The following is a 20,618-nucleotide window of genomic DNA, read 5'->3' on the forward strand; positions in this document are numbered from 1 at the left end:
TAGTAAGAAATTATTTGAACTTATGTCTACCTACAGATTTGGCAAGTGCTGCTAGGTTATTTGTCAAGAAGCAGTTGAGGTAAACAGTAGGTAAATGATTTGTTAACAGTTTGTTAACCTTTAATGTTTATTCCTATGTGTTCAGTGACAGATTCTGTATGTAAGTCTCAGCTGACAGAGATCCACCAGCTTACAGGAAAAAGAGTGAGGTAACACCAGCATAGTGACGCTTTGCTCATTATGCCATGGCATGCTAGACACTGCCAAGCCTAGCCTAGGAAAGATTCCCTTAATGACTCCACACCTGTAAGACACATGCTGGGCTGCTTTACTGGTTTTTAACAGCCTGGAAATGAAAACCTACTGTTTAAACGCAATATTGCAAAAGAGCTTTCAAGGAAGGAGGAGGTCCAAGTCACTGACTCACAAAACTATCAGGTTTACAGACTAAAAACTGTGATCTCATTTCTTTTGGGAAGGGCCAATCCCTGATTGTGATCAAATGTGCCACTCCTTAAATCCAGTTAAACTACATAAAGATGAAGGGATCAAGGAACGCAAAAAACAAATTTTTCAAACGGTGTTGCAGTTAATCTCAGCAGGGAATGAAATCCTGCTAGCTACTATGACCTCCACAAATAGTGACTGAATTTTCATTTAAAACCAGCAAGAAAAAGAATCATTGAGAGATGCAAGAATCTTAGAAAGAGAACGGTCTTTCACTGCAGAAGGATGGACTCCAGTTTAAAGGCAGTTTCATGTTCATTCTGTTCAAACACTGCTTTGTACAGGAAGCCAATTCTACCAAACTTAATGTAGACATAGGGATTGCCTATTGTTTAAGTATTTACTGGATTTTATTATTTATCTCCTGCATCGTGACAGACAAACAAACTATCCACAGTGGATTCTGCATCTCGATGACTGGACTATGCAAGAATTTTAGTTTAATTACAAATTTTCTAACTACGTGTTGAATATGAATAGAGAAAGACAGTCAGCTGTCGGGCCACAGGTCTACCTGGTGTTTTGGTTGCTGGCCTGCTTCTGTGGGGGTTGTGGTCTGGGGTGGCTCGGGCCTCTCAGTTGCATGGTGGGCACTCCGCTGGCTGTGAGGCAGTTCTTGGGGCTGGGGGTCTGGGGCCCCATCCTTGGCTTGTGCTGGGGTTGCCGGCCTGTCTGCTGCCTCTGGTTCCCTGGCACTCCTGCCCTTGGCTGTGGGAGCTCTGTCCAGCTTCCCTCTCCCCCTGCTGGGGTGGACGCACATGTGTCATTGGGATGTGTGGCCTCAGGTTTTCAATGCTTTTATGGGGTCGTGGATGCTGGGGCCTCCAAGAGATGCTGCTATGACTTAGAAAGTAGCTGCTTATTTTTATTATTTCTTTCTAACTAGCATAAAAAACATTCGCTAATGTAGATTAGATCACAAAAATCTCAGAGATTTTCAGAACTTTCAGAGATACAAGTCTGGTGTTATATTGGTAATTGCCAGCCAAGAAGCTGATGCACTTTATTATATTTATTGGGTAAATATTTTTATTGATATTCTGGTCTTCAGTGTTAGTTTACAGTCCAGCTTCAGTAAAAGCAAGTCAAATTCACATTTACTGTCAATTGCCAACATTGACAGGTAAGAGTAGACCACATTCACCTTTAATATTGCTTTGGATCAGTTTATGCTTTTTATTAGGTTGCAAATTCTATTTCTTTGTTACATTTAGTTAAAAGAAACAGGTAAGATAGGACATGTAGCCAAAGTCAACAAAACGTTATAAAGCTTCTGTCTTCCCTGCATTCATTGATGATGATTTCACAAAACGAATGTAGATCCCCAACCTGCTGTTAAAGTAATTACCGTAAGATTATATTTTTCTTCATTTCTAGCTGAGTATGTTTATGTGTGATTGTCAGTACAAAGGTTTGTGTCACGGCTGGCGGGGTGAGCCGTGCGGTGTTGGAGGAAAAGGAGGACCCAAAATGCGGCAGTGACTGATGATTCGAGTGACGTTTATTTACAAGTGGTGGAGTGACAAAAACAGGCAGTGAGGCATGACAAAACAACTGAAGAAACCTAAACTGGGAGAACTAAATGACAAACCCGAGAGCATACAAAAGGGGTGCAGGGCAGCGAGCCGCAGAGACAGGACCGAAACACCATAGAACGCAGACGAGCCAACGACGAACACAGACCGACACCCACTATATATACACACACAAGGTAATCGGGTAATCGAACACAGGAGGGAAGAACAGCTGATCTGAATACACATGATGACTGGAGGACACAAGCTGAACACAATGACAACAGACACAGACCTTCAGAATAGAACAGGAAATCCAAAACACGAACCTTCAAAGTACAGCAGGAAACAGGTAGGGCTGATAAAACACTAAACTTCAGGTTCAACCCTAAACTAATACAAAATCAGAATAAACACAAGGCACAAAAATGACCCAGGACCATGACAGTTTGAGGAGAATGAAGGAAGAGAGGACAAAGAAATTGTATGATAGCAGGAAGAGCCAGGTGAGCAAATTTGCACATAGTTAAATGGAAAAACAATTATTTTTGACATAATTCACATAGATTTTATGGATGCTTTGTGTGATTTCCAATAGCATATGATACAAATGGTAGCACTTAACATTTAAAAGTTTGGACTTAGAATCTCCCCTGGTTTCTGTGTTCACCAGCTTTGACTATCCAAAATGGTACTCTGGTAATTTGGGGGATTTTATATTTTTGGAAGCAGAATTCAATCTTGTACACAAGCTTCAACTGACAGAGGTCCATTAATTTACAGGAGGAAGAGTCAGGTAACACCACTGTGGTGAAACTTATTATGTTATGACATGCCATGACAAACCCAGCCAACCCAGCCTCCACAACTGTAAGACACCTGCTGGGCTGGTTTACTGGTTATTACAAAAACTCAGTTCTCATATTGTGGCTCAGACTACTGTACAATGTATCAACTGTGCTGACAAAGAAAACTTTGAAAAATCTCTTTGGATTGGTCGCCCTTGATTATTGTAAAATCAGCTACATTCATCACCGCCCCGTTGTCCTCCACCCCAGGACAGGAGGCTAAAACAGTTATCCTGGCTCTTTCTTTAGTACCTGGTGGAAATGCAACTAGGTTTCTTTGCTGAACTCTGAATACTAGAAATAATAGCTAATTATTGGTCATTTGTACTTCTGGAGAGAAAACTGATAAATTTTTGTGGAAATGGAATCCTACTTAGCACTCAGTATTTAAAAAAAACAAAACGGAAGGTTGTTGCGTATTAATTTGAGTATAAATCAGAAGAAATATTGGATATTAATTAAGATCACTTCTGTGGGGTGATGAATTTGTTTTGGGTTGTTAGACATAACTACTGATGTTATTCATTTCACTGCTTGCCACGTTACATTCTTTTAAACTGGGATGTTAAATGGAAAATCCATTGTGTTTTGATGGCTGTTATGCTAACCCAACACTAAAGCTAAAAAAAACCCCCAGATTTTAACATTTATAATGATTGCTATGAAATTTTACCTTCAAATATCAAATATCTATGTGGGGGGCATTTGTGGAATGGTACATCTGGCAACTTTCAAACAGGCAAGAAAACCACACCAAAACATGTCCAGAAGTAGCAGTATTATCCACATGCAATGTCCAATGGGAAGTGGTAGGAAGGGGCAATCCACCCTCCATGAACATGTCCCACTGAGCCAAGGGTCAGCAAACCCCAGACCCAAGCCCAGGCATACACCAACACAGACTGACCATGGAAAACTTTGTGTTATAGAATATTAAATACCACCTAACTCCTTATTACAATCCCGGGCATTAGGTGCAGCTTTTTTGTGTGACTAATATACTTTATTTAAATTTTTTTGTATTAGTATATATTCTTTACCTTCTTAAATATCCTTTTATAGATTCTCTCTTCCTTTCCTTTTCATATTTGTTTTTGTTCTTCTCAGTACCACAGGGACAGCACCTAATTTCATTGTACTCGTTACAGGGACAATAAAGCTATTCTGATTCTGACATACCTTCAGAAACTAGTCACTAGCCACTTTTCAAATTTGAAGTGTTTTATTAGTGCTCAAATATGGGACTTTTTTCCATATATTATTATTCATATATTTCAAATATATATATATATATATATTGAAAAATTTAAAAACTTGATATATAAATGGGCGACTGTGGCTCAGGGGGTTGGGAAGCGTATCTGTGACCGGAAGCTCGCCGGTTCGATCCCCGGGCTCTCTGTCCTGGTCGTTGTGTCCTTGGACAAGACACTTCACCTACCGCCTACTGGTGTTGGCCAGAGGGGCCGATGGTGCGATATTGCAGCCTCGCCTCTGTCAGTCTGCCCCAGGGCAGCTGTGGCTACAACCATAGCTTGCCTCCACCAGTGTGTGAATGTGAGAGTGAATGAATAGTGGCATTGTAAAGCGCTTTGGGTTCCTTGAAAAGCGCTATATAAATCCAATCCATTATTCATGTTTTTAACATTTTTTATGCATATCAGTGTTAAGTGTTAAGTTGATTTAAGATGGAATGATATATATGGGTTAGTGAAAGCCTTTCACTGCAACAGAATGCTTGGTATTACACTATGAACTATATAGAAGGTTGTGTTTCCTGGCTTAATTTTAATTGTTCTCTTTCTGCCAACAAATTATTTCAAAATGCTTTGACCTGTATTGCAATTTTATAGAATCAGGAACAGCTGCAAGGTTCTGTCACGGTGACTACAAGTACAAGGAACTTCATTTGGAGAATCATTAAAGAATTTCGGTTTCTGCTTGACCAATTATTGTTTGTTTTGTTGTTGTTGTTGTTTCTTTTCTTGGGTTTCTTGGCTTTACTTACGAAGAGTGTTGTCTCCACCAGGAGTAGGTTAGATAGTGTGACAGGTGCAGGAAACCGGATCCACCACGTCAATTATCAGAGGTGTTTGCGCAACAGCTCACTTACCCAAATGACCAAGCTTGCCACCTTTACGTTTCCATGGAACTGTTGTTTACAGTGGGTAGTGTGAAAAGCTGCAAGCTCACAAACGGAACTGAGTTCAGCTGGCAGCACATAAAAAATGTCTTCATATGTCTTTATTTCCATTCATGCAAACTGCTGCTGGAGACCTCTGCATTACTCTGCCAAATCGAGCCCTGCACTCACAAATTTAAATGTGGCCCAAATATTTTGTCCCACCTAGTTGTTGCCTAGGTCTGCACGCGTGGTGCACGTGCTAAAATCAACAATCTGAAGCAAACGTATTCTGAGAATGACGGGGAAGTGAAGTACTCCTTTATTAACTGTTAAGAGACGCTCATGCATCCTTCTGCCAAGTTTATGACGTTCTGGAACTGAATTTGCGTCAAAAAAAAAAATTTGAAGAGGAAAATGTAAATAAATAAAAAGTCCAGCAGAGCTATTGCTATTGTCGCTCTTGAGTTTTTTGTTATTTGATGTTCTTGAAAGCGGAGCTGCTGCCCGTTGTCATGGTGATAAATGAGCCAGTGTCCAAACACTGCCGTCTGTCCCGCACTGATGATCCATCAAAGGCATCTCCATATTCGTTAAATTCGCTCTGACTACGCCCCAATTACCGGGCGTGTCTGCACTGTGCTGATGGAGATTCCGTTTTTTTTGCAGCCTGCTCCACCTGCTTTTCAACCGTAGCGGGTTTGAATCCGATTTAGTCTAACAGCAGCAGCAGCAGCAGGATGGCCTCCAACACTAGGACTATGGCAAACCTTCCCAGCGGGGTCGGAATATGTGCCACCCTCCCCGACATCCTGTACCTCCCAGAACTGGTAAGAAACGGCGATTGTAGGAACTTTTCTCTGTCACACAGTTTTTACTCACAAAACATGCAGAAACTTTCTTATCCAGAGATGTTCAGATGGAAAGCCCTTAAAAAATAATTTTAAAAAAAGAAAAGAAAGAAAATAACTTTTAACCATTTTCTACTTTTTATTTCAGTGACGGTTTTTGTTTTCTGAAACAGAAGGACAAAATTGTTTCATTTCTGGTTAACCTGTGGTTCAAAATATATTTATATAGTAGGTATAGTGTAAAAGTAAGTTACAAATAAGGTTAAACTTCTCACTTTCTCTTCACAGCAGTAGTAAGAGGAGCTGATTTACAGCCACTTTGCAGAGAACGTGGTTCCAAACGTTTTTGTGCTCTCCTGTGCCTAATTTTAAGTTGGCTTCACCCTACTGATAACTGAAGTTTATAGGATGCTGACTGAGGGTTAATGATGTGGGTGTGTTAGGAGTAGGATAATCTTCCTACATGAGCAATATTACAATTAATTATATTCCAGTGAATATGTCATGAGCCAAACATCACAATAGGCGGAGGACAGACCGAGCAGGTTGGATTCCTATGATGACTCTGTGCAGTGGAGGAAAACAGATATGAAAAGAAAAAATGTTTTCATAAGCCACGTTTAGCTTAAGAAAATGTCAGCAGTGGAGGAATGTCGCAGGTGTTTTCACATGAATGTGTGTGAACAGGTGGAGTTCAGACAGTGATGACATACGGTGGAGGAGGGTCAGGCTCCCTGAATAATGCAGTCTGTCAATCATTAAAGGTGTAGAGTAAACGAAGGCAGTCACGCCTGTGCTGCATGCTCAAGTAGAAGTACAGGTTCTACAAATAACTGCACACGTTGTGGAAACATATAATTTCCTTAAACTAAAGCTTTCTGATTGTCCCAGATCTAACTGAGGCTGTCATTTAGGGGCTTCTAAGCCCGTGTGGAGATTTTTCACATGTTCCAGCTCTTCTCATGTGTACATGATGTATACATGTTGTTGCAGGTTTTTGGTGGTCTGGTGTGGATCTTGGTGGCATGCACACTGGTAGTGCCAGAAAATCCTCAGGGCTGGGTCATGTTTGTCTCTGTCTTCTGCTTTGTGATGACTTTTATCTGGATGGTGGTGTTCGCCTGTGGGAGACATCATAATAAAGCCAGCTGGGCAGCAGCAGTAAGTCCTCCACAAATCATATCGCACACACTTACTTGTCCTTGCTGCTTGGCAGCTGTCTGATTGTTGAACTTTTATCTCTATTTTTGTTATAAAAGTAGTTATAAAGCATCTTGAGGCTATTGTTCTTGATTTGGTGCTATATAAATAAAACTGACTTAAAGTGTGTTTCATTCCTGTTTATGTAGCTCTATCATACCTGTCTTGACTCCAGTAGCAGGAAGTACCCCTGGCAGATAGAGGATCCAACTTATACGCAATAGAAATTGACCAGCTTGAAGTCCTACCTCGTTGTTTTGTCTGTTATAAACTGTAGTATAATACAGCGAACAATATTAATATGGTTGCTTCAGAGAAACACGGATCGTTCTAATTGCAAATAGATGCAGTTAAATGATGGTAGATATACAGCATCTACCTTCATCATCAACCCTGACACATGCCTCACTTTAGAGGTAAAAAAGAGACAGGAAACAGAGATTTTGGCAGAGTTTTAAGGAAAACGCACCCTTCCTTATAATTCTATATAATATACATATAGTACATATAATTTTATATAAACCACAATTAAATGTTACAATTTAAGCCACTTTACTTTTCCTTCTTGAGCTTGTGTCCATTATATATCATTGTTCTGAACTTTTCTTCTGCCGTGGTTAAATGACAAGCATCAGTGCAAGATTGCTTTGACAATCTTCTTCGGTTGCTTTCCGTGGTGCTCTGACACCTGATATTTAAGAATTTGCAGCTACAAAACAAGTTTTTTGATGCAAACACACACAACACAATAGCTTTACATGCCAGTGTTTGACAGGATTTTGCAACTATATGTGTGTTTTGACTCTATGCCAATGCAGGCAGTCACCACTTTGAAGACATCACCACATAACAATGTCTCGCTCTTTTTCTTCCTACTCTGTCAGGACTTTTTGTATCATGGCATTGCTGCATTCTTCTACCTCAGTGCTTCAGTGGCGTTGGCCAAAGTGACGCTGGATCTGAGCGGAAAACAGAGCAACAACACAACTACAGGACCACGCAACTACAAGTTGGACGTCTCTGCAGTGGTGAGTCAGGCTGTTGTTACTTGGGTGACACAAAGAAATGAATGATTATAAAGCTAATGAAATAAAGCCCACAGAGAATTACACACTGGTTGCAGTTTTCTTTCAGAGTTGGCTCTCAGTGAGTTGAAATAGTGATACAAGAGGTAGTCGTATTTCAGTGAGGCAAACATAAAAATACCAAATAGTTTTTATTGCATTAATTCTTTCAGGCATCATTTTTAATTTTACTTTAAATGTACTGATTTTTTTACTTTACTTTGTAGATGTTCCGTTTTTGTTTTGAGGTATTTAACCTATTTTAGATCATGTTCTGATTAGTTGTTTTCTTTGGATCTTTTAATAAGAAAAAATAGGAAGAATCAGAAGAAATCAAGTCAGTAGAATATTTGCACAGATCTTCATGAATTTCTGTCTGTCGTGGATGTAATATTTGATCAACTCCATAGCCCTAACTTAAAAAAAAACATAGGAGGCTATCATTACCTAGTAAAATGATTCCAAAATACTAAAATAACTTTGAAATCTCACCTGCTTTACTTCTGCAGTCTTCTGCTGTGTAAGTATCGACTCGCTTAGTAGACATTTTTGTCGCTAGTGGTTTTCTATCCATTTGTAATTGTTTTGTGTCTATTTGCATTAATGTTCTATGTCTTTGTAGTCATTATATTCTATTATTTCTTGTTAATTAACTTGTTTTTTGTCTTTATACTAAGCTAGGCTAAAGTGGTTTTAATCTAGATGTTAAGTCTCAACAAAAAAGAGAGTGTTTGGCACATTGTCAAACAACGGCTTTGAAACTGAAGCCAGCCTATTTTTTAAAATGAAACTACTTAAGAATAAACTTTTAGTGCACTCAAGGTGGTGAAGTGGAGACTATTCTAAAACCTCTTTCTCCAGGGCAAATATTTCATTGCAGCAGCAGCAGCAGCAGCAGATCTGCTTTAACATTTAGCTCTATCATACAAGATTTACTCTCAACAAATGACTTCTAATCAAAGATGGATATTATGAACAATTTAGCTTCAGTAATGCCTGGAGGAAATGTTATATGTTGCTGTTAACATTGCTTAAAATCTGATACTGTGTTGGTTTGGATTTTTTTAAGGCTTTAAGTTTCAGTGGTTCAAAGATCATTTAAGGTGTTGATGACCTCCTGATGTTCTCTGTCTTTGCAGGTTTTCTCATATGTAGCCACTCTTCTCTACTTCGTCCACACAATCCTGTCTGCCATCCGATGGAAATCTTTCTAGAAGCTTTCTCCCTATAAACCTCATGAGCAGAACTGAATCTCATTTTGTACATACGGAAATGCTGATATGACGGGGGTTTGGTGATGGAGACTGTCAAGTTACTGATCTGGCGTTTCCCTCTGCTAAATGAAAGACGATCTGGGTCTCACTGTGCCTCACACTGCCTCATGTCTACTGTTAACTTCCAGAATACCATTCCACAGTATCACTACTTACAGCCACAAGATTAAAACCAGGGGCCACACAGTGTGTAGGAACTGGATATTTGTGAATGTGCTGGGATGCCAAGCACTGGAATGCGAAAGGTGGATCCTTTGCACTCCTTATCCCAGGAATAATGGGGTCTGAGATTAACACCTTAGATTAGTTTCAGATTTCATTTGCCATTTTAAATAGTTCTCATTTTGCAAACATTTTTAAGTTGACAAAGTGTTCCAATAAAACCCTGCTTTGTAGTAAAATAATCAATGCTACGTATATGTCAGTAGTTTTAATGTTGTGGCTGTTTTGGTAAATGGTAAATGGCCTGTATTTGTATAGCGCTTTACTTAGTCCCTAAGGACCCCAAAGCGTTCACAATCACTACTCAAGCTCTCATTATATAGAAATGTCAGAGCGCCAAAATAAAGAATAACCAGGATAGGAACAGAATGATTGTATAGCCAGACATAAAAAGATTTATCATTGCCCTGCAAAACTGAGCAAGCCAGCTTACTTAGAAAGACTGAGGGACTAGAGAGACAAGCTTAGCGTCACTTTTATTTGCTGATATCAGAACACTTGATATCATTTGGCGAGGAGTGAACTCATCACTTGAATGATCATTCTGCTACACTCCATGAAAATAATATTTGACATATTTAGTTTAAATTAATGTGATAATTAATTTATCAGTGATTAATTTCAGGTTCCCATGGGTCCTTTACTCCTTTTCTTCTCATCATTATTATTTGGATAACTTTGTCCTTTAATGAAAACCTTTCGATTAATATTATTGTTCTGCTCTCAGCTGACTAAAGAAAGGAGCGGGTGGGGAAACATTTATATTTTTGTAGGTTTATTCACACTTTCTTTGAAATTAAATAAATTTGGGGTTTTTTCATGAAATACATGAAATAGGTGAAGTGTTTCTGTATGCTATATTACCAGATTTTGTAAGGTGAATACAATACATTCAGACAGAGATTGTGGTTTGTTGAATAGTTATGCTACGTGTTGAGTGCTTACAAATTTTATGCCAAGGAGTCCAGACCAAGTCTGCTGTGACACACACAAAAGGTGATTTTGAGCTTTTGTTGCTTTCTGTTCAGTTTGTGAACAGATTTTTTCAACATAATGCAGTTCATGCAGTGTGAATATGTGGTATATAGAAACAGTATCCATTACATCACCAACTTTGAGCTTTGAAACTTTGAACTAGGACTGTAGTCGCGATTTTAATGTAAACATGGGGAACCAACCTTAAGAAGGGTCAAAAACTAGTTCCAGAGAAGAAGTTTAGCTAAATACAAAATAATTTGTCAATAATTTATTAATGAATAAAGAAAATCTGTTCTGTTCAATCAAATTTCATTTATATAGTGCAACATGATAACAACAGTTGTCTCAAGGTGATTTATATTTTAGGGTAAAAACTCTACAATAATATAGAGAAAACAGAAACCCCCAAAATCAGATGACCCCCTACGACAGGGGTGGGGAAGCTTTTTTATATGAAGGGCCATTTAAATGTTTATATATTTCTCAGAGGGACATACTATTATGAACACATACCTAGGGATCCAAAAAGAAAGACCAAAAAAGCTACATGAGGTTTCAGCTCGCCAACACACCTCACAGCAGCCGGAGGTGAGTGCAACAACACAAGCTTGACACAGGGGTCGAGGGGACACGGGAGAGAGGGAGACAGAGACAAGACTAAGACACACAAAGGACAAGGGAGACTTAAACACAAGTTAGAACATAATACAAAAAAGGCACAAAACTCAAAATGCTGGTTCAAGATGAACCAGAACTATGACGTAACCAACTGCAAAAAAATAATGATGAGATTCATTTAAGATAAGATAAGATAAGATAAGATAACCTTTATTAGTCCCACGTGTGGGAAATTGTGTTACAGCAGTGGACAATCCAAAGTTACATGGAAAATTAGAAAAAAGAAAAACACTGGAATAAGATTTCAATAGATACTGTATACAACTGTACACAATAGAATAGAATAGAATAAAATAATATTTCACGTAGCAGAAGCTTGTTGCTTTTCTTTTCTGTTTTTAACCACAGTAGCATTTTACTGCTAGAGCAGCAGAACAGCATGAAGCAGAAGCATTAATGATTTATATCAGTTAAATAACAACAATAGCATTTGTCCTGAAAAGCAACTGATAACTATATTTTAATCACTCGAGCAATTTCTTCTGACATAAACACATAAACAACAAGATCCTTATAGCGTTATTTCCCGCTGTTATAAAGCGTTGAATTCATTTGACAGCTGTACAAACTTAATCAAATTTTTAAAAAGTAGTGTGGATGAGTCATGTCCAGATATTTTAGCTCTGGACATGACTGAGCTAAAATAACCACTACTCTTTTTATTCTGACCAGCAGTGAAGAGTTTAAATCAGAGAAAACATGAAAGCAGGTTTTATAGAAGTACAGCAGAGTGCCTCATACACAAGATGTGTTTCCATCACTTCAGAGATGCATGTTTACATTGGCATATTAATTTCATGGAAAACTCCCATGATCATAACCAGTATTTATTTAAAACTTAATCCTAAACCTCACAAGTTCATCCTCATGGGGACTTGCTTCATGTCAAGAAAATATAAGTACACATGGAGCCATACTGGCAGTGTGGCAGGTCAGTGAACTGTAGCTGTGATGGATAATTGATGAGAAGGCAGGAGGTGATAATAGCAGAGTATTTCCATGAAACTGAAGACGAGAGAAGCCCTGGGATGATGCAGTCTGTCTAAATGACTATGACATCCTAATCTCAGACAACAAACAGTTGATAAGCATTATGGACAAAGATACTTCATGTCTGTGCCTCTTTTATGGATAGTCTTGATGTTGTAGACAGCAGTGATCCTCCAACTTTGTGTCACCATTTTGGATATATAACAACCCCCAAAATGGGCCCTACAGTGGTTAAAATGCACATTAGTTTAGGCACAAAGAAAACTTCTTGTCCTTCTGTGCTTGATACTGTCGACCATAATATCCTATTAGAGCGATTAGAACATGCTGTAGGTATTACAGGTACTGTGCTGCAGTGGTTTGTGTCATATCTACCTAATAGACTCCAGTTTGTTCATGTAAATGGAGAGTCCTCTTCACACACTGAGGTTAATTATGGAGTTCCTCAGGGTTCAGTGCTAGGACCAATTCTGTTTACATTATACATGCTTCCCTCAGGCAGTATCATCAGAAGGCATAGCATACATTTTCTTTGCACTTCAGATGATATCTAACTTAATCTATCCATGAAGCCAGATAATACACACCAACTAGTTATGAAGCAGGAATGTCTTAAAGACATAAAGACCTCTATCTTTCTGTTTCTAAATTCAGATAAAACAGAGGTTATTTTCCTCGGCCCTAAAAACCTTAGAAATATGGTCGTAACCAGATACGCGCTCTGGATGGCATTTCTTTGGCCTCCAGTAACACTGTGAGGACTCTTGGAGTCATTTTTGACCAGGACTGCTTTCTTCCATTTGACAATATCTCTAAAATTAGAAATATCCTGTCTTAGAGTGATGCTGAAAAATTTGTTCATGCTTTCGTTACTTCCAGTCTGGACTACTGTAATTCATTTTTTTAGGATGTCCTAAAAACTCCCTGAAAAGCCTTTCAGTTGATCCAAAATGCTGCAGCAAAAAATACCAACAGGTATGTTTTTTCTTTCTGTTTATCCAACTTTTTATTGCTTTGTTTTGTTATATCCTCCTGAGAACCAAGGAAAAAGATTCTTCCGATTTAACTTTTTTTTTGTAATTTCCCGTGTCTTTGGGGTCACCCAAACACATGAGATATCATTGGAAAGCCCAGGATGTCCTTTATTTACTACATTGGGCTGGTTCTCAGGAAGATTTATCATTTCATGTTAACCTGTACCGTTGCCTCATGTATACCAATATCCTCTGCAGCCACCTTATGGTGAAACTGCTGTACTACAGCTAAGGCCTACACTTATTCACATTGGCGTCAATAAAAGCAAAACTGATAACAGCCCTAAAACGCAAATACACACAATGCACCTGATTCTATTATTAGCTTAAAAAAATAAAAGATAAAGATAAAAAATAAAAGAACAATAAAAGTCAGTCATTAATTGTTACTATCTTACAGTTAACTTTAAGATTTAATAAAAGGCAATAACGTATACATTTTAAATATTTATTAACCAATTTAAGAAATATATGTTGTAATCTAATAATCTACAAACAGAAGATTTTCAAAAGTGCTCAAGTTATAAGTATTGATAAATGCATTAATTACCAAAAAATACAAAAATTTAACAAAACCAAAAGTATTTTTGTAGCAAGTAAAATTCCAGTTAGGACAAACAGGTATTTATATAATAAAACCTCCACTTACAGACTGTTAATACATACACTGATACACTGAACTAGAAACTGATGTTGTGATATATGTTGATGAAAAGAGACTGTCACGGCTGGCGGGGTGAGCCGTGTGGTGTAGGAGGAAAATGACCCAAAATGCAGGCAGTTGACTGGTGATGAGAGTGATGTTTTATTTACAGAAGTGGAGCGACTGAACAGGTAGTGAGAAAAGACGAATGACTGAAAAAAACCTAGACTGGGAAAACTAAATGACAAACCTAAGCATGAAACGGGGAGCGGAGAATGCAGAGAGACGTAGATACACCGAGAAACACAGCTGACACTAATGGACATGATGAGAAGCAGACCTACAAAGTAAAACCGGAAACACACAGACTGTTTTGCAACAAAAACGCAGGGACCTGAACGGAGCACAGAGGGGAGACACAGGTAGGGATAATAACACGACAACCAACCCAAAGAATTAATACAGAATCAGAATAAACACCAAACACAAGATGAACCCAAAAAGAAACACAAAACGCTGGGTCAACGACCCAGGATCATGACAGAGACCCATAACTCTACAGTCCATTCATGTGGAATCTGAATTTATTAAAGTTTTAACTTTCATTTAAACTAACATTTGTTTGTAGAACGCACAATGCATTTCTGAACATCAGAAACTATTAATCACACACTAATATGGACATTTGTAAATCTTGTTTTGTTGTACCAGCATCATCTGGTACCAGAACGCCTGGAGTGAATACACACAGTGCAAATAACACTGAAATCCGAGACCTCCTGCTGAGCAGGGACACTGCTTAACCCAGTTTGGAGATAATGATGCTACCTTTGATCCATAAGGTATCAATGTCTTTGAGTGATGTCACTCTGTGGTGAAAATAAAACAGCTGCTGGCCATCCACAAACACACGAAATCTGCTTTGTTCACACCGAATCTCAATCTGTGAGGACAGAGGGAATGTTTAGTTAATTTTACAGTCTTTTTCTTTCAGGAGCGGTGTGCACTGAGTAGTTGCCATTCATTCATGTACTCCTTGTTATTGCCGATCATTTCATGACACCCAAAATCACTCGGTAACAATAACATATCCATGGAATGTACTCTATTTTGCACTAACATATTCTACACATGTAATTTATATGTATAGCATAAACTCATAAATGCCATTACAGTATCAACAAGTTTATGGTACCTTGAAGGGCTGGTCTCTGATGAAGGGGAAAAAAGGAACAGCTTTGTCAACATCTCCCCAGGATCCAGACATGCAGGCTCTTCGTAGCACTTGTCTGTCCTTGAATCGAACACACATCTCCAGAGCCACATCAGGTGGAGGCTCCCTGGATGTGCCACAACCACATGTCAGGGCAATGTAGAACCTAACAGGGGGATGGATATACAGTATGAATCTGGCCACACCTTTCCTTAGATTATCACATAATAAATGAATTTTATATGCGGTGGTTTCTCAAAAGGGAATCCTACAATCAGGCATCGTTTTGGACTTGAATAATGGAGAAATCTCTGTAGGAGAGGCGATTACCATACTGATGTCACTGACTTTAAGCCCATCTTCACCCCTCAAAGTCACAGAGACCTGTTTTAAATTCTGTCTAGATAACATTTCTTCAGCATTCACTTCAAAAGTCTTTAAGGCAGCTGTCTCAAACTCAGAGCTGCTAGGGGCCACTGCTGGAATGCTTAAGTATTCAATCAGAACAAAAAAGAAAACATCCACAAATATTTCCAAAAATGTAGTTTTTTTATTTTAAATATTGTATAACGAGACAAAACTGCAGATGTAAGCACAATTGTTTTTCTCATGCTTAACTAACTCATCGGGCACTCTGCACTGGCTGCAGTGGTTATTATTATATTTACATGCTTTCATTTTCCGTTTCTCATCATTAGCAACTCGTACTTTTTGACCCTCCTTTTTCTCCCTCCCTCGCCCTCACATGCACACAACAGGAGGGGCTGTCCCACACATTCCCCCTGCAGCACAGACTACACTGTCCATGATGCAACATTCTTAAAGGGGCTGTAACACTCTGCTCATGCTGCCTTCATATTAAATAATTTTAGAGGAATAGGTATGGAGGGAAGAAGGATCTCGTATATAATGTGGTAATACTGTGGGAAGGATGGAAAGTCAGTAATTACACAAAACATTTCTACCTATCAGGATGGGGATTCACAGTACCAATCACTATGATCCTTTTCCCCAGCTGCATTCCTCCTGGGATACGACCTCTGAAAGGAACTGCCTGCACACACAAGCATTTGCATAGAGCAACAAAATGCTGAAAAACCACAGTTAATTAAATTTGATTTAAATAATAAAGTTAAAAACTAAAAAATCAAAAGGCAAGCAAGTGGTGAGCCTAAATAATTTTGGATGAATCTAATGGAAATATATGGTACAATAAAATTACAAAAATTACTGAGAATTCAAGAATAAAGCTGAAAACGTTTAAGACAAAACGGAAAGAATACAAATGTGCTTTTTGTTGAAAAAATTAAATTCACTTCTGTAGCACCAAATCACAACAACAGTCACCTCCAGGCACTATATATTGTAGGGCAGTCACTGTGTAAATGGTAGCATAATCTGACCAGAAAAGGCTAAAGTGTTACTTTATTTCCAAAATGTTTTCTAAGTAAAGTGTAAATTGGATAAAAATAAAATTTTTACAAGATCCACTGCAAAATAAATAGAAAAATACACATTTTATATTATATTATACATCATGCATGCTTCCCTTAGGCAGTATCATCAGAAGGCATAGCATACATTTTCAGTGCTGTGCGGATGACACCCAGCTCTATCTGTCCATGAAGCCAGAAAACACACACCATTTACTTAAACTGCAGGAATGTCTTAAAGACATAAAGACCTCTAACTTTCGCTTCTAAATTCAGATTAAATTGGGGTTATTTGTACTCGGCCCTGACAATCTTAGAAATATGGTATCTAACCAGATTCAGTGCACATATTGAACATTTTCCATTTGCGCAACATCTCTAAAATTAGAAATATCCTGTCTCAGAGTGACGCTGAAAAACTAGTTCATGCATTTATTACTTCCAGGCTGGCCTACTGTAATTCATTATTATCAGGATGTCCAAAAAACTCGCTGAAAAGCCTTCAGCTAATCCAAAATGCTGCAGCAAGAGTCCTGACAGGGACTAGAAAGAGAGAGCATATTTCTCCTGTTTTGGCTTCCCTTCATTGGCTTCCTGTTAAATCCAGAATTGAATTCAAAATCCTGCTCCTCACATACAAGGTCTTAAATAATCAGGCCCCATCTTATCTTAATGACCTTGTAGTACCATATCACCCTATTAGAGCACTTTGCTCTCGCTCTGCAGGCCTACTTGTTGTTCCTAGAGTATTTAAAAGTAGAATGGGAGGCAGAGCCTTCAGTTTTCAGGCCCCTCTTCTGTGGAACCAGCTTCCAGTTTGGATTCAGGAGACAGACACTATCTCTACTTTTAAGATTAGGCTTCAAACTTTCCTTTTTGCTAAAGCATATAGTTAGGGCAGGACCAGGTGACCCTGAATCCTCCCTTAGTTATGCTGCAATAGACGTAGGCTGCCGGGGATTCCCATGATGCATTGAGTTTTTCCTTTCCAGTCACCTTTCTCACTCACTATGTGTTAGCAGACCTCTCTGCATTGAATCATATCTGTTATTAACCTCTGTCTCTCTTCCACAGCATGTCTTTTATCCTGTCTTCCTTCTCTCACCCCAACCGGTCGCAGCAGATGGCCGCCCCTCCCTGAGCCTGGTTCTGTCAGAGGTTTCTTCCTGTTAAAAGAGAGTTTTTCCTTCCCACTGTCGCCAAAGTGCTTGCTCATAGGGGGTCATATGATTGTTGGGTTTTTCACCGTATGTATTATTGTAGGGTCTACCTTACAATATGAAGCACTGTTGTTGTGATGTGGCGCTGTATAAATAGAATTGATTTGAACTGACATGAAATGACATGAAATTCAAATATATTGTGTTTATTTATTACACTGAAACTGATTAATAAGCTATTAATAATGTAACTGTTATTGACATGATGCACAGCTTATTTGTGATTAAAATAACAAACTTTACATTTTAAATTTCCATCAAAGATGAAATAGTTTTGTTTTATTTTGTTACTTGCAGCCTTCACATCAAAGTGTGTTTGCTTGATATTCATGTGACATTACCAGTTTTCTCTCAGTGTCTCTGTCAGGAGGGTCAGTATTTGCTTTTCTAGGCTCAGTCCCACCTCTCTGTGGTAAATTCCATTTCTGAAAGGAAGCAAAAAAAATGATTGCAACTTCACCGGAAGTGTAGATAGATAGATAGATAGATAGATAGATAGATAGATAGATAGATAGATAGATAGATAGATAGATAGATAGCGTGACAATAAATACATCACAATTACATAGACAATTATTTCGGTTTACAATAGAAAGCTTGGTATTTACTTCACTCCTGCTGGCCGAATGAAGTCAAAGCATAGGTCACAGTTTGATCACGTGCCCTCAAAGCGTGAACAAGGCAGGAAGCTATTTGAGTTGAAGTTGACCTTCAAAATATAAGCTTCAGATTTGAACTCGTGCTACAAACTTCGTAATAACAAATCAGAAGCTCACTTACGAGCAATTTACATGTTCAGTTGATTTATAATTTACCAGAAAAGAATGAAGTGAGTATTTTTACAGACCGGAGCTGAATCTTCTATCACGACCATCAACCCTTCTACGCGTATTGTTAAACCAATTATTAACTTGCTCAAGAACTGATATTGGAAAAGTAAAGTTGGAATATGGGATAACCATAATATAATTTCGATATAAGACTTAAGTTGATTGTATTAGTTTTATTTTTCTTTCTTTGTGCGCGTGTGTTTATTTTTATTTAAAAAACAAGCAAACACTGGGCCTTTATTTTGGTGGCTCTAAGCGGAAGAGTCGCTTTACTTACTTCTGCCATTTTAAAACTACCTGTACTAGAACAGGTTGATAGTTTTCAAAGCCAAGAAAGCTTAGGTTGTGTCTAAACAGCCACCTGAGAAATAGATCGAAATCAGAAACGGAAAGTAATGAAGTAGTTTGTCAGCCTGCTTCGTCTCTGTGTCCCCTCTCTGCTTGGTCACTTACCTTCCTGCCCTGCGCTGCTGTCAAACTGTGTGTTTCAGCCATGTTAACCTGAAGGGAACAAAAAGCAAAGAAATAAGCTGCAGATCCAGTTTGTCTGCTGGTCGCTGAATGAACAGTGACGCAAAGCTTAATCTCAGCACACACACACACACACACACACACACACATTTTTGATAATCAGCTGCCCTGCATGCCTTCCTGTTTCTAACAAGTGCGCTCATTGTGAGGCTACAACTTAAGGCAAAATAAAATAAATCCGCTTCAAGCACAGCAAATTAAATACAATATGTCTTATTTACTTCAAAAGCTTCAAGTTTACAAGTCTCATATTTTTCATACTGCCAAGAATTCTCGAAAAAAGTGCCTGAAAGAATGCAGTCAATTTATTTACCTTCATGTCTGAGGATAAAGTGCAGAGTTCACGCAAAAGCTCAGCGGGAGAAGATACATTTGTTCGGTGGTGTGCCGTGTCAGCTGTCCACTGAATATTTATATTATTAAATATAATATTTAGATTTAATATTTAACATTTGATGAAAAGTTACAAATATTTTACTAAATGTTGTAAAAAATTACTCGAAAAAATATGTTTTTGTAAGGTTTTGAGCTAAATGTGGAAAAATGTTGCCGTTAATTTCAGCATGTTTCACTTTACAAACGGCGCCCCATACAGAAATGTTTCTTAAACCAGGTAATCAAACTTGGTCTGCATTTCTATATTTGTTAATACAATGCAGAATATAGATATGCAGAGTAAAACAACTCAAGTGCACAGAAGAAATCACGATTTAAAAAACAAACAATAAAACTGATTTGACTTTGAGCTGTAAATCTATTCGTCCATCACTCAGTAATTCTCAAATTGAGAGCATCATTAAAAATAAAGACAAACAACAAATATTTTTACTGTTTTTCAAGGGGAATATATTTTTGAAGCTCTACAGTAGGACAGTGCATGAGGCCAAATACAAACAGAACCACTAGACTTATCTTAATTGTTACTACCTTTAGATACACAATAGTTTTTAATCGGATACAATCAGTGTTCCTATCCCATTTGAGATATCAGGATATAAAGAATAGACTCAATCCATAAATACTCACAGTGTCTGCAGCCGAGCTGTGGAGCTTATTTTTACCTGTCTGTGGGCCTGAAATTGCATTTCTAATGTGGTTTAGAGAATACTGAAACACTTCTTGTTGTGACTTTTCTGAAGTCACAAATGAAGAATCAAAGAATGGGAGGAAGCAGAGGACATGGAGTCACAGGAATGGGCTGAGCTGCAGGAAACGGGAAATGCAAGCAGCCTTAGAACAAGAGGCTACAGTGCACTCGCTGCATACCGTGTTCTACATGCTGGGCACCACATGAAAGCATCTGTTGGTAGCTACAGTTTCTTCTGATTACACTAAACAGATACTTATCAGTGATTTGCTGTAATAACAGAAACAAAGCTAGCAGGGATATTCACATGTGAAGAAGCTCCACCCCTTCTAACCAGAATGAAAATGTGATACTGTGCATATGTTAGTGTATGAATTGA

At 38.3% G+C, this 20,618-nt stretch overlaps 2 protein-coding genes across 3 annotated transcripts; one reads left to right on the top strand and one right to left on the bottom strand.

Annotated features, from left to right (window-relative positions):
• The first annotated feature begins 5,693 nt into the window (after positions 1 to 5,693).
• On the top strand, positions 5,694 to 10,503 carry LOC309709351 (myelin and lymphocyte protein-like). The gene is made up of 4 exons (XM_082537928.1): positions 5,694 to 5,821; positions 6,836 to 7,003; positions 7,927 to 8,070; positions 9,246 to 10,503. Exons 1-4 carry the CDS (start codon positions 5,732 to 5,734, stop codon positions 9,318 to 9,320), a joined length of 477 nt encoding a protein of 158 aa, XP_082394054.1. The 5' UTR covers positions 5,694 to 5,731; the 3' UTR covers positions 9,321 to 10,503.
• Positions 10,504 to 11,007: 504 nt separating this feature from the next.
• LOC309709348 (galectin-related protein-like) lies at positions 11,008 to 20,132 on the bottom strand. 2 transcript variants are annotated; one of them, XM_082537925.1, is made up of 6 exons: positions 19,466 to 20,132; positions 19,075 to 19,122; positions 18,133 to 18,216; positions 16,104 to 16,192; positions 15,121 to 15,304; positions 11,008 to 14,868 (listed from the first exon to the last, which is right to left on the bottom strand). In XM_082537925.1, the coding sequence occupies exons 1-6, from the start codon at positions 19,469 to 19,471 to the stop codon at positions 14,725 to 14,727; spliced, it is 555 nt and encodes a 184-aa protein (XP_082394051.1). In that variant the 5' UTR covers positions 19,472 to 20,132; the 3' UTR covers positions 11,008 to 14,724. The 2 variants fall into 2 exon arrangements, with proteins under 2 accessions (XP_082394051.1, XP_082394050.1); XM_082537924.1 differs by lacking the exon at positions 19,466 to 20,132 and having other exon boundaries at positions 19,075 to 19,361.
• Between the last annotated feature and the right edge of the window lie 486 nt (positions 20,133 to 20,618).

Source organism: Aulonocara stuartgranti, assembly GCF_965226115.1.
Source record: "Aulonocara stuartgranti genome assembly, chromosome: 6".
Classification (NCBI taxonomy): domain Eukaryota; kingdom Metazoa; phylum Chordata; class Actinopteri; order Cichliformes; family Cichlidae; genus Aulonocara; species Aulonocara stuartgranti.

Bases quoted from the DNA above. Each gene is read 5' to 3' on its own strand.
- LOC309709348 (XM_082537924.1), bottom strand. From the start codon at position 19,242: ATGTGTGTGTGTGTGTGTGTGTGTGTGTGTGCTGAGATTAAGCTTTGC. The intron at 16,193-18,132 runs GTAATGTCACAT...TTGTGTGTGCAG, and splicing joins GAGACACTGAGAGAAAACTG to GCAGTTCCTTTCAGAGGTCG. The intron at 14,869-15,120 runs GTACCATAAACT...CTGTCCTCACAG, and splicing joins TCAGAGACCAGCCCTTCAAG to ATTGAGATTCGGTGTGAACA.
- LOC309709351 (XM_082537928.1), top strand. From the start codon at position 5,732: ATGGCCTCCAACACTAGGACTATGGCAAACCTTCCCAGCGGGGTCGGA. The intron at 5,822-6,835 runs GTAAGAAACGGC...ATGTTGTTGCAG, and splicing joins TCCTGTACCTCCCAGAACTG to GTTTTTGGTGGTCTGGTGTG. The intron at 8,071-9,245 runs GTGAGTCAGGCT...CTGTCTTTGCAG, and splicing joins AGTTGGACGTCTCTGCAGTG to GTTTTCTCATATGTAGCCAC.